We start from the raw sequence: 13771 nt of genomic DNA, 5'->3' as shown, positions 1-13771 counted from the left end.
ACTTCCCAAATTCAAAATTATATATAAAAACAGAACTTGTCTTAAAAAATTCAATAAAGTGTGGTAGCCATGGTTGGATGTCTCTGGCTCCTTCTGGGGGACAGTCCTATCCTCGCAACTATCCTAGTTGGGGTTGCTGGGGGTAGGGCTGGGCCTGGTGGTTACTGGTATGAGCTGTAGGATACTAACAGGAAGTATAGATTATAAGGAAAACTGGTGAAATAATAAACTGCATTGATGTTGAGTATTTTGGTACCTTGACGTGAACAGTGATGGTGATGTGCATGAATGTGGTGTGTGTGCTTGGTATGTTTGTCTTGTCTTTTATTTCTGTTGTTTCTCAGCTTCTTTTTCTCTGAAGTACCCTTTTGGCGGAGTTGAGTAACATTTTTGCCGTGGCTGTCATGATTATGGTAGCGGGGAGCTGTATGACAGCACTCAGGCTGGGTGGTTACTTGTACCAACAGTTACTCGTACCAACTAATACAGCACTTAATATATAAACATTAAGGGTATATAACACTGTCTGTATGTGTTAGGTAACATTGTTATATACTATGTATACTGCTTAACATTTAAGTTGCAATGTTGAAAATTAAAAATAAACACCTTTAAAAAAAAAAAAAAAAAAGAAATCACACAAGCTTGTACAGCATGCATGGGATTCACCAAAAAATGTATGTGTTCTGTGTGGTTTTGTTTACAAAGATTTATGGCCCTTTCTTTTTTTAGCAAAACACTGTTACGGGACATTGCTATATTGAAATGCTGAAGGACTGGCTTTTCCCACAATTTAATGAAGACTCCGAAGATTTCATTTTTCAGCAAGACGGAGCACTGCCACATTAGCACAACCAAGTTCGTCAGTTTATAAATGAAACTTTGCTTCATCGTTGGATAGGTTGCATGGGACTCCAAGACTTGGCCATACACACTTGGCCCCCAAGATCTCCAGACATTGCACCCTATGACTTTTTCTTGTGGGGATATGTAAAACAACATGTTTATGTTCCACTATTACCGCTGACTTGAATGAGCTCAACAACAGAATCACAGATACAGTAACTTCTGTGGAAGAAGACACAGACGTGTTAGGGACAATTTCAGCTATAGTCTTGATGTTGTCTATTCAGCAGGTAAGGGGCACATTGAGCATTTATAACATGGTGAGTGAAACTTGAGGACTTAATAGTTTGTAATTTGTTATGTAACTGTAACACATTTTTATTATTAAATATAACTATTTGAAATTGGGTCACTCTTTTTGAAAACACACTATATATATATGTATATCTCAATCATTATTACAAATACTGTTCTAATTACTGTACACACATAAGTGAGCAGTCTGGTCCTAGACTGTCCATGCGTAGACATGTAGTTTGTTTCATCTCTAATTCAACCAACATGCTGCTTTCTTTATTTTATTTTATAATGTTTTTGCAGAATTTGGATTTTTGGGGTTTTATTAGATATAATAATAATAAAAAAATGCATCTACACTTAATTCGTAGATGTTGATTAGTAATTATTATGCAGACTGGGTTCTATTTTAAGATCACAGGCAATGCTGCATCACTTGGCTATCATATAAGATAATCATAAGATCTGTAAGTGTATTTAGTCTACCACGTAACAGATATGTACAAAGGGAACCTGGTACCCCAAATCCAAACATAAGACTGTATCCTGGGGTTGTTTGGTGTCCATGTTCGGCCTGTTTAATCTCCTGTCTGAGAAGCTGAAAGCACCACCAAAGCTCCAATACACAAATCTGTTAAGGGCTTTTCTCAAATTCCAGGCAGCCCCTTGTTTGCATGACAAGAGGGTCTAAGAAAACCGGCAATGGGAACACCACACTGTGAAATGAACCCAATCCACATTGCCTCTTTCTGCTCTCTGTTTGCTCATTAATTTTATAGTATTTGCAGTTCCTGTAAAGCTGCATTCTTCAATCCACAGTCCTGGGCCAGGGACAAGGGGGACAGCATACATGACCCAGTGTCATTAGACACAGGCATTGTAGAGGGTCAGGGCCAGACAGAGGGAAGTACACAGCCCTGGACAAGCCAGTTAGGAGGCTCAGACAAGTGTAAATATCAGAGGGCACAGAGGTGCAGATATCTGTCTGGAGGGTTCAATATCAGCACATCTGCTGTCTGCGGCTCTCAGAAAAGTGGCTTGACTTGTCAACAATTTAAACAGTGCATTGGTATGTACCTTACCCAACAAAATTCACACTTCTGTACCCTTGCATCTGTACCAGTTACTGCTTTCTGTATTTCAACAATTCCTAGCCGGTGTGAAACACTGTGCATTTTTGTGAAAGTAAGACCTCATGCACATTGGGAGACTCTGGTGTTCAGGTGCATATGGAAGTCACAGGTACACTGTCGAGTCCTGCTGCCAGCAGCCTCTAAAACTGTATGAGAGGCTGAAAGCTGTTTCAGTTGGCTAGTGCACCAATTGCTATTAACAACTAGGGCACTGTGTCCATGGATGAATGTCCAGACCGCAAGTAGTCTGAGTTCTGAGCATACACCATTCAGTGACAACAGCTTTCAGCCCCTTGTAGAGTTGTACAGGCTGCCAGCAGGCAGGATGGTGCCCCTGTGCCTTCAGCCCACACCTATATACCATTGTATTATGCACTGGGTCTAAATGCCCAGTCAGCATGAGACTACTTCCTTCGAGTTCCTGCAAGGACACTGTATGTATAGAGTATGTTCTTGTGCTTTTTTAGTGGGTTACCTTCACGTTTTTCAGTTTCATCCTATAACCCAAAGAAGTACTGGTTTCTCAAGATGAGCTTTACTAATGGTATAAACAATGGACTGTGAAATGTGTGTTTAAATGGCTGCTTATAGTCTCCATCAGAAACCCATATGACAGGGTGGCAATGCAGCTGCACAAGTGGAGGGACAGAGTGTTATCACTTACATACATACTACTATTAATGCAAGACCAGACTTTGTTGGTTAACAATGAATTCAAGTTGATCACTGGTAAAATCCTAATGGGAAGATTTCCTTCACTTCCTGTACCACAACCAAAACAGAAGAGAAGAAATTCCTCCAAAGTGAGGGAATCGTTGCTTGTCACTAAAGTCACCAGAACCGGTGTTTCTACTAAAAGTCTCCCAGCTATTCCTGGTGACAACCCAAAATTGGGGGTTTCCTTTTACTTTCACTCTCAATAATAACAGTCACCAGGAGAGGAGAATCTTCCTGTTGAGTGCGCAGACAGCAATAAAAACATGATAGCTGTTTTGATCCCTCTCCAATCCATCCAAAACAAACAAAAGTTTTGCCTTCAGTTATATCTTAAAATTTTGCTTGATATTATTTAAATTTTACTGTTCATTAAAGCGGAACTCTACTGCATCTTTGTACCACAAACCAAAAACACTATTTCATTCATTTTTAAAGTTCAAAACAAACACCACAATTCATCCGTCTCCATGCTTTATTTTGCAGAGAAATCACAAAACAAACACCCCCTAGCATTTTTGGCAGCAGCCATCTTAAGTAAGGGCAAATGATTCATGTAGCACAGGGATCTGCAATTAGCGGACCTCCAGCTGTTGCAAAACTACAAGTCCCATCATGCCCCTGCCTCTGGGTGTCATGCTTGTGGCTGTCAAGAGTCTTGCTATGCCTCATGGGAGTTGTAGTTCTGCAACAGCTGGAAGTCCGCTAATTGCATATCCCTGATGTAGCATTTACTTCCTGGAACCCATCTGCCCTTAGCTCAGGCATACAGGCATGATGGTGTGCGTAGCTAAGAAAACCCTTGCTTTCCTCCTGAAGACTCCCAGGATTATGACATCATTTGCCTAGGCCTTGAAACGAGGAAGTTACTGAAGAAATTTGAAAAAAGTTTTAAAACAAGTAAATATGATATACTTTCATATCTATTTACTAATGCTAGCAGCATAAGGATTACAAATAGTCAATGTTGACTGAAAGAGTGAAGTTAAATTCTAATCTGCCAAAACATGTACAATATAGGAATTGTGTATTAACCAGTTCCCGACTGGCGCACGCCGATGTACGTCGGCAGAATGGCAGGGGCAGGCATATTGGCGTACAGGTACTTCCATTTTTAAATGCCGCCCTTCCATTGCGTGTGCGCCGCCGCCGCCGGCCTGCTCGCGTGCCGGTCGGGACCCCCGTGAGTCTGGTCGTGGGTTCCACGGACTCAATCGCCGTGGGGATACCCACGATCGTCTCACGGGGCGGCTGAACGAGGAGATGCCGTTGTAAACAGCATCTCCCCGTTCTGCCTAGCAACAAGTGACACTGATCTCTGCTCCATGTGATTGGAGCAGAGATCAGTGTTCACTAACACAAAGCCCAGCCTCCCACAGTTAGGAACAGTTAGCCCTTAGGAACACTTAACCCCCTACACTGCCACCCTTGGTTAACCCCTTCACTGCCAGTGTCATTTACACAGGAATCAATGCATTTGTATAGCATTGATTGCTGTATAAATGACAATGGTCCCAAAAATGTGTCAAAAATGTCTGATGTGTCCGCCACAATGTCGCAGTCACAATAAAAATCGCTGATCGCCGCCATTACTAGTAAAAAAATATTATTAATAAAAATGCCATAAAACTATCCCCTATTTTGTAAACGCTATAACTTTTGCGCAAACCAATCAATAATCGCTTATTGCAATTTTTTTTACCAGAAATATGTAGAAGAATACGTATCGGCCTAAACTGAGGGAAAAAAAATGTTTTTTATATATATTTTTGGGGGATATTTATTATAACCAAAGTAAAAAATTATGTGTTTTTCTCAAAATTGTTGCTCTATTTTTATTTATAGCACAAAAAAAAAAAAACGCAGGGGTGATCAAATACCACCAAAAGAAAGCTCTATTTGTGGGAAAAAAAGGATGTCAATTTTGTTTGGGAGCCACATCGCACGACCGCGCAATTGTCAGTTAAAGCGACGCAGTGCCGAATCGCAAAAAGTGGTCTGGTCTTAAGCCAGCAAAATGGTCCGGTCTGAAAGTGGTTAATGCACAATTGTTACAAAAAACTGTGTATCTATATGGATTCAAAAATAAATAAGTTACATGAATTGTACGCCATTAATTTTCATTTGGATAATAATATTACTAATAAAAATTATATAATGCCTGAAGTGCTTCAGGCAGGAGTGAGCTGTTTCAGGTCCTGATAATCACAGATAGCATCAGTTAAGCTTTGATCTCATACATTAGTATAAACTGGTCTCCTCCTTCATTGACTGTCACTTCAAAGGTGTTATTGCTGCCCTTGGGTTCTCTTTAATGTCAATCAGAGAACATGGATACACAGGAATATGGTAAATCATCCGTTATGTGTGTTATTTGTAACATGCACAGAAGTATATGTGTCCAAGCATAAGTAGATTCCCATGGGGGAAAAAAACAGCTCTTATCGGCAGAAGTCTGAAATAGGTTCTACTACAGCCTTTTAAGACACAAAGGCAACACAAAGATGGAATGATTTACGTTGTTGCCTTGCAGCACAGGAGTTGTGGGTTAAGGTCTTAACAAAGATATCGTTTGTATAAAGGCTGAATGTTTCTGCTTCTTTCAGAAGCCCCAAAAAAATCTGGTGGGTTATCAAAGGGAAATTGCAAGCTCCTTTGGGGAGCAAAGTGTCATGTCAAAGTAAGGTTCTGCTTAAGAACTATAAAATGCAAATTGACTGTGCTATATTACTGTAAGTAGCTGTAATAAATAATTGAATAAAACACAGAAAAGAAATGTTAAAATTAATTATAAAATAGGTGATAATAATACGTAACACTTTTTTTTTTTTGCTGCCTGGATGAATGATTAATGTCTTGGACAAATACATTTTATTTTTTTATGTATTTGGCCTAAATAGTAACTATAAAAGAGTTGCAATTATTTTCATAAATTATAATGAAAATAATAATATTATAAATAATACATTCTTAAATAAAATAAGTACAATTAATTGTACATTTTTTCAGGATTTCAATGCAGCACCCATTAGTGTAATATTATTCAGGAAGCAAAAAGTATCCTTTATGCTATAGATAAACTTGCAGTACCTCTAATATACTGACTATTAGATCGGCCAGCAGACAGCAGCAAATGGCCAAGATGTATATCACGTATTGGGACAGAGAGGGGTAAATAAAAATTGATTTATCACTAACATGCCAGCCACTTTATCCACTTCCCAGCTGTGGAAGTAATATACTTCCTAGGTCCCCCTCTGGGAATTAACACCTTGCCTAGCAGTCTGGGCTATATCAAGTATTAACTATATGACAATGGCAAATGGCCTTGGACCTTTTGGATTAAGGGGGCTACCTATAACCCAAAAAATAAAATTCTATACTGTATATATCTGTCTATACAGAAAACGACAGTAGCTGGAAATGCAGAACATTTCTATTGTGTTTAAATCCCTTAATGCAACATAATCTTTAACACTTTATCAAAAGGCCACGTAACATCTCCACAAGATATTTGTGATGTGCCACAAAACCACATTTGCATATAATATGTTCTTTACAGTTGAGTTTTTCTTTGGTCTTTTCTACTTCTAAATGAGACCTTTAATGGCCAACTAAATGAATACTTTCCTCATCCTTACCTCTCCCTTTCTTCTCCTTATATAACTGCACAAAACGTATGTTCCTCTGATCTAATATAAAACATTTATGTAATAAGTTATTGCTTGGTGTGTAGTTAAATTAAGGTATAACACAACAGACACATTATGAAATAAAATAAGTAATACATTTAATAATTGCAATTAATAATCATTTTCACAAGAAAAAAAAAATTATAGATATGATTTTTTTAATCATTTATTTTACTTTTTATGCCTATTCTGAAATGATTAATGTTATTATATACCATTTGATGTTATATTTAATTTTAATATAAAGAATAAATTATCTAGAGCTTTACCAATTATGACATGAGAAGCCCTTTATCTCTCAAAGCTTAAATTCATAAGCCGCGTACACACGGGCGGATTGTATGGCCTACTTAGTCCATCATACAATCCGACGGACAGTCCGTCATACTTTCGAATGAACGGACTTGACCACACACGGATGCACAAACAGTCCGTTGAAAGCTTGCGCGATGACGTGTACAGCACCTACGACGGGACTAGAAATAGGAAGTCCAATACACAGCAATGCAACCTTCTGCCGTGTAAATCCTTTGTGAGCATGCGCCATTCTTAGTCCGTCGAACTAGCCTACTCACGAGCGGATTGTCCGCTGAAACCAAAGTATGACGGACAGTATTATGGAAATTCCGAAATACTTAGTACGCCAGACTGCACGCTGAAAAAGTCCGCTGAAGCCCACACACGAGCGGACTGTCCGCTGAAATGTGTTTCAGCGGACTAAGTAGGCCATACAATCCGCCCGTGTGTACGCGGCATTAGATATTTTCTGTACATATTCAGTTTTTTCTTCTTTTTTTAACAAAGTCCTGATGCTAGTGACAATTATGATCTCTAAGCCCTTGTGCACACAGTCGGATATTCAGATGGAAAATGTCCGATCGGACCATGTTGTCGGATAATCCGACCGTGTGTGGGCTCCATCGGACTGTTTCCGTCAGAATATCCGACGGACCGGCCTTTGTCCGATCGTTTGTAGAGAATTCCAATCGGAAAAAGTGCCACGCATGCTCAGATCAAATTCCGAGACCAAAGCTATTGGCTACTAGCCTGAACGTAGTCCCGTCGTAACTAAATTACGTCATCACGTTACGAATGGTCGGATTTTCTGACAACTTTGTCCGACCGTGTGTATGCAACACCAGTTTTGGACAAAATCCGACGGATTTTGTTGTCGGAATGTCCGACCGTGTGTACAAGGGCAAAGATGTGTTGTGAAAGTGCAATCACAAATCTAAAAGTATTTCAAAGAAAAGATTTTACCTTAAGCAATGCATTTATATATAACATAACAGGTAAATTCAAAAATAAAAAACAACATTTGAAAATTGAAATAAATATTTTAAAAACCATTTAGGTGGACCAGAATTGGGTTACATGTATAAATGATCAGAATGGATTAAAGTGGCTGTTGTTATTAGAGTTTATCTTGTCTAAAATGTGTCAGACTCCTAATGGCAGTGATGTTCTCCTGTTGTTGCCTAGTTTGCATTATTGACTCGCACAGCAGGTGGTCCCGGCACTTCTCTTTAAAAGGAGGACTTTCAGAGGGACACATCAGACAGCTTGCAGTAAGCAAGGGCTTTATACATCCCATCCCCTCTTTCCTTCTTCTTATTGGACGTTTCTTCTTGGCTTCAAGAAAGATGAACCCTGAGATCCTCATCAGACTGAGCTGGCTTCTCAGTGCCATGCTTTTCTCAACCAGCAGTGGATTTACTCCTGAAGACATCAAAGAAGCCTTGCTGAAGAAACTTAACCTGCCTGAGCTCCCCAGGCTGACCAAACGAGACACTGAGAACCTGATGGTCCCCAGACACATCCAGGCCAAGTACATATCAATGCTCAACAAGCACAAGGAGAGGAAAAAGAGGTCCCTTCCCAGCCTAGCTGGCATTCTCAGAGGAATCACAGGAAATGCAGGTAAGGTACCTCATGCCATATTTATTGATAACTGCAAAATATTTCAGTATGGAGGGGGGAAATATATATATATGTAAAATAATATTTATATTCCAGTAGTGTGAGTCAGTTCAACAGGCATTGCTGTTTACAGTATGGAAACCATTACACAAATTAGGACATTGTTATGCATGGTCCAATGTCTTTTCATCTTCTCCAAGGCTTGCTGTAGATAACATATTTGTATGCAAATACCCTAGTGATGGCAAAATCATTATCTGCCCCTCCCTGACTGATAGACATTTCCAATAACGTTTTCTGAACATGCTAATTTTTTATTCTATGTTTTTCTTCTCTGGCAGATATTTCTGGAGAAGTGTTATACGCGGACTCCACCAAGCAGACCCTGGTCTTTGGCATGGAGTCCAGGATCCCCCAGAACAGTGAGGTCACCATGGCTGAACTGAAGCTCTTCAAACTGCCCCCTACCATTATGGGTATACCTGACAGACGCTTGCAAAGGCCCGTCAACAATGCAAGAGTTAGTGTCTACTTTGTGGAGGTTTTAAGCGATGGAAGCAACAGGACCTCTCTTGTGGATTCCAGGTACTGCAAACCCTAGCCATTAAAAGGAGACTTAAATACACATCTATTTCATTTATGTTTCTGTATAAGCTTAAGAGTTTTAGCATCTGACCCATAAGATTTATGCTTCTGTTACTTTGTTTATTTATTTTTATGGAATAATCTATACATCCAAACTCTTTGTGAGAGAACATTATCTTTTAATTCCAAACTTTGTTGAATCTAAAAAATCAACAGAGAGTGAAATAGAGAGAGGACACCTTGCTGACCTCAACTAAAAAATTTTACCAGCTTAAATGGCATCCTGGACCTCTTGCTTTCTTTCATTCTTTGAGTCTGAGGCCTGGAGCAAGTATTGAGATCAAGAGTTTTTCCCTAATCTGCAATCTTGTTCTATATCCATGATTCAAAAAATATTAAAGCCAGTGGATAAGCACAACAAACAGGCAACTAACTTTTTCAAAAAGAGGTCTGCAATGAAAGCCCACCAAATTCCTATTCTGTTCAAAAGTGGACAAGCTGCAAACTGGATGATGTACTGGATGTGCTTTTTGAGTTTTTTTTTAAATATATTGCTTATAAATCACATTTTTATAATGTTTACTATTGCAAGTAAGTACATATTCTTAGGGAACTTCCAGGCTGCATAAATAAATGTTTTTACAGGAACTTACATACATACAGAAAACCAACTGAATTTAATGTACATAAATATATGATTCAGTTGACAGTTGTAGCTTTTGTGTTCTTGCACAGCGCTGCTAGCAACTGCTTTGACATCCTCAGTCATGCCTGAAAGTATAATCCTCCTTTATTTCTTCATGTCTGATATTTGAATTTGCATTCTTTATGCAGGCTGGTACCCATCATGGAGTCTGGTTGGAGAAGTTTTGATGTGACAAATGCTGTACATTATTGGATGAGAAGTAGCGGACAGTCAAATATGCACTTGGAGATCAGAGTAGATGGCGAGAGACACGGCAACTTCGCTACAGAGATGGCAAAATTGGTTCGATTTACTGCCCAGAATCCCACCGACAACATTGTGGGCAAACCTGAACTGGTCCTATACACTCTCAACCTCGATGACCATGGGTAGGTACAGCTCATATTCCAATATTATTGATATCACATATATTTATTTTATCATGAAATCCTAGCACATCTAAAAGATCTAGAAGTTGTAAGAAAAAGGGTACAAAGGGGGCACTCCTGGCTCTCAACTGCACCTTGGTGTAGTCATCTTTACCTTGCACCAGATAATAAAAATTAGTGCAATACACATAGAGCTTTCAAACGGAACTCCAGACACATATATAAAAAAAAACATAAGCTCCATAATTGTACAAAAAGCCTCCAATACAATAAAAAAACTACAGCAAACATAAATTGATTGTAGTCAAATGGTACAAATATTTATTTGATTTTAAATTTCAGTCAACCATTTCATAAAGGCTTCTCCCTGTGGTTTATTTTAAGACAAAGCAAGTTTAGTCTTTAGATTTTGGTGCTTTTTAAAATAAATATTTTATGTAATACATTAGTGCATTTATAAGCAAGATATTGCCATGAAATATCTGTATATAGTGAATACATAAAGTCAGCTCAGGTGATTACAGTTCTAATTCTTCCACATTCCATCCAAAGCTAAAAAATAGAGTTGTATTCATTTTTAAATATGAAAAGATTATCACCTAGGCCAGTGATGGCGAACCTTGGCACTCCAGATGTTTTGGAACTACAATTCCCAGGATACTTATCTATACTGCAGAGTGCATGAGCATCATGGGAAATGTAGTTCCAAAACATCTGGGGTGCCAAGGTTCGCCATCACTGACCTAGGCTAATAAAGTAAAATCACAGTGTCTACATAAAGCTGCCCCCCCCTCTCAACCTCTTTATTCATACCTCCATTAGCGTTCCCCCTCGCACTCTTTTACCACTGCAATAAATGGACATGTGAGGCAATGTTTCCTTAAGCAATAAAAGTAATAATAGTAGAAATTATTCTAACCATTCAAATTCAAAGTGCGATTTTCAGAATACAGATTTCATTCCTTATTTGGTTCCTCCAAGAAACTTCCCTGGTGTCACATATCTGTCCCCTAGATAATATAATATGATGTGTTTTTAGGTACATACTAAAATGATCATGGTTCTTACAGTTGCGCTTCATTTTTATTTTTTTTAGTGCCCGTGGAGACTGTTCAGCCCCTGGAGCAAAAAAGGACAATATCTGCTGCAGGGAAGAGTATTTCATCAACTTTCGAGAGCTGACCTGGACCCAGTACTGGATCATAGAGCCCGCTGGGTACAATGCTTTCCGCTGCACCGGGGCGTGTAGGCAGCCTCACTCTCATGCCCTCAAGTATCACTACAAAGAGAGGACCTGTGCTGTGGTGGAGAGTTCCCCTTTACCTGTCATGTACCTCGTCAAAAAGGATGACTATACAGAAATAGAAGTAGCTGAGTTTCCTAACATGATCGTTGAGAGGTGTGGGTGCACCGCAGACAACATTTCCATCATCTAAAGTGGGGTGGGAAGAAGGACTATTGGACTCTGGTGTGCTGCTTACTCCAGCACTTGACAACGTTTGCCACGCAGCTGCATGCAGAACTGTTTCACGCCCGGCAAAACTTTGCTGGTACAGATACCCAGTGAATGGACAGTCGTAATCTGGATTAAATATTTTAGAAATGTCAGTGATAGCCATGTAGAAGCACTTACCTGTAAATATCACATGTATATTTATCTCCCTCTGGTGCCGTAGATGGTTGTCGGAGGGAATTTTGTAATTTCTATCATATGATCTTTTTTTTAACACAAATCTAGTTCTGGATGAAAAACTAAAATAAACAACTTTATCAAAAAGGTTTTTTTATTTTTTTATATTATCATGTTCTCTGATTAATGATTTACAATAACTCATAAATACTCTTGGTTAAATATGGTTAAAAGAGAAGTATGGGTTTGGTTTCTTAAAACCACTCTTATTTAGGTGGATGCAGCATCATCCCCAGTCTTCTCTAAGGGTGAGAACTGAGCGATCAAACACCGCTGATCGCTCAGTTCTCCCAGCTGCTCTGAGCAGAGAGCTGGTGACGGTCACTGTGATCCACAGGAGAAGTACAGCCAAACAAGCTTTGGCTGTACTTATCCTTGAAAGTGGACTGATCATCGGATATGTATTTTCATGTTAAAGAGGACCTAGACTGTGAAAGCTGTGTTCAGTAAAGGCAAGGACTTTTTTTTAATTAGTTTTTAATACTCTTTATTTATAAAGCTTTATTAAAAATTCCACACAATCATATGCCTTAATATACAATAAATCAAAACAAGAACTATAAATAAACACTACCATCCAAGTACCCAACAATCTGAAGCAAGGACTATTTGCCTTTAGGCTCCCTGCCTCTTTTCCCCATTACTGTGCCTTGTGACCACCATCTTGGCAGAGACAGGGCTTTGTTTTCCAATTTCAGAGCCTCCAGTAAGGAAAACAGCAAACAGAAAAATAGTTTCATCACCAAATCTCACTCGAAATCTCCTAAGACTAGCTGTCAGAGGTAGCAGTGCCTTAGATGATCTCACATTGCAGATATAAAGCTGTCAGGCTACAAAAAGGAGAGCCTAAGCACCTTCATAGATCAGGAAGTGTAGTGCAAATTTTCAGTGCAATGCTTAGGCACAATTAACATTTTTACATTTATCAGATATACAATGGTTAAATGGTTAGCACTGCTCCCTAGGGTTGTTGGTTAAAATCCGAACCACAGTAATACCTGTGTGAAGTTTGCATGTTCTCACAGTGCCTGTGTGGGTTTCCTCCCAGTAGTCTAGTTTCCTCCCACTCCATAGACATGGTGGTAGGATACCGGACTCCTGTCTAAATTGGTCCTAGTATGTGTATGTATGTGAGTTAAGGCTGGTACACACTGGCCGAATATTACTCGGTATCGCTTTCAACAGAAAACAGCTGACAACCGGCCACTGTGTACAGAAGGTGGCCTAACGTTCGGCTTCTATCAAACAGGTATGCTTGAAAATCAGCCAATAGGCTTCCAAAATATCACAGCAGGGAGATCTCTGTACTAACATCAGATAGTTGGTAAATGAAGCTCCTATTTTTATTTTTTTTTGCTTCAGCCCACTGCTTGAATGAACAAAACTCACTGTGTGTACCAACCATGGACATTAGATTGTAAGCTCCTTCAGGGCAGGAACTGGTGTAATGTAAACGCACTATATATATATATATATATATATATATATATATAGTGCTGCTTAAATTAACAGCTCTATATACAGTAGCTCACAAAAGTGAGTACACCCCTCACATTTTCGTAAACATTTTATAATATCTTTTCATGTGACAACACTGAAGAAATTACACTTTGCTACAATGTGAAGTAGTGAGTGTACAGCTTGTATAACAGTGTAATTATGCTGTCCCCTCAAAATAACTCAAAACGCATCCATTAATGTCTAAACCACTAGCGACAAAAGTGAGTGCACACCCTAAGTGAAAATGTCTAAATTGGGCCCAATTAGCCATTTTCCCTCCCCAATGTCATGTGAGTTGTTAGTGTTACAAGATCTCAGGT

General features: G+C 39.1%; 1 protein-coding gene across 2 annotated transcripts; it reads left to right on the top strand.

Moving 5' to 3' along the window:
* Nucleotides 1-736: 736 nt before the first annotated feature.
* Nucleotides 737-12032, top strand: LOC143987249 (left-right determination factor 1-like). 2 transcript variants are annotated; one of them, XM_077485849.1, is made up of 5 exons: nucleotides 737-1136; nucleotides 8165-8602; nucleotides 8944-9187; nucleotides 10022-10261; nucleotides 11358-12032. In XM_077485849.1, the coding sequence occupies exons 2-5, from the start codon at nucleotides 8326-8328 to the stop codon at nucleotides 11695-11697; spliced, it is 1101 nt and encodes a 366-aa protein (XP_077341975.1). In that variant the 5' UTR covers nucleotides 737-1136; nucleotides 8165-8325; the 3' UTR covers nucleotides 11698-12032. The 2 variants fall into 2 exon arrangements, with proteins under 2 accessions (XP_077341975.1, XP_077341974.1); XM_077485848.1 differs by lacking the exon at nucleotides 737-1136 and having other exon boundaries at nucleotides 7010-8602.
* The last annotated feature ends 1739 nt before the right edge of the window (nucleotides 12033-13771 follow it).

The sequence above is a fragment of the Lithobates pipiens genome, unplaced genomic scaffold (assembly GCF_037356315.1).
Source record: "Lithobates pipiens isolate NorthernLeopardFrog02 unplaced genomic scaffold, aLitPip1_a1.2 Scaffold_18, whole genome shotgun sequence".
NCBI classification, from domain to species: Eukaryota; Metazoa; Chordata; class Amphibia; order Anura; family Ranidae; genus Lithobates; species Lithobates pipiens.
Note: the sequence above shows the minus strand (reverse complement) of the source record. Positions and strands in the feature narration are given on the sequence as shown.

Coding starts and splice junctions, on each gene's coding strand:
- LOC143987249 (XM_077485848.1), top strand. CDS start 8,134: ATGGCAGTGATGTTCTCCTGTTGTTGCCTAGTTTGCATTATTGACTCG. Junction 9,188..10,021: donor ACCTCTCTTGTGGATTCCAG/GTACTGCAAACC, acceptor TTCTTTATGCAG/GCTGGTACCCATCATGGAGT. Junction 10,262..11,357: donor CTCAACCTCGATGACCATGG/GTAGGTACAGCT, acceptor TATTTTTTTTAG/TGCCCGTGGAGACTGTTCAG.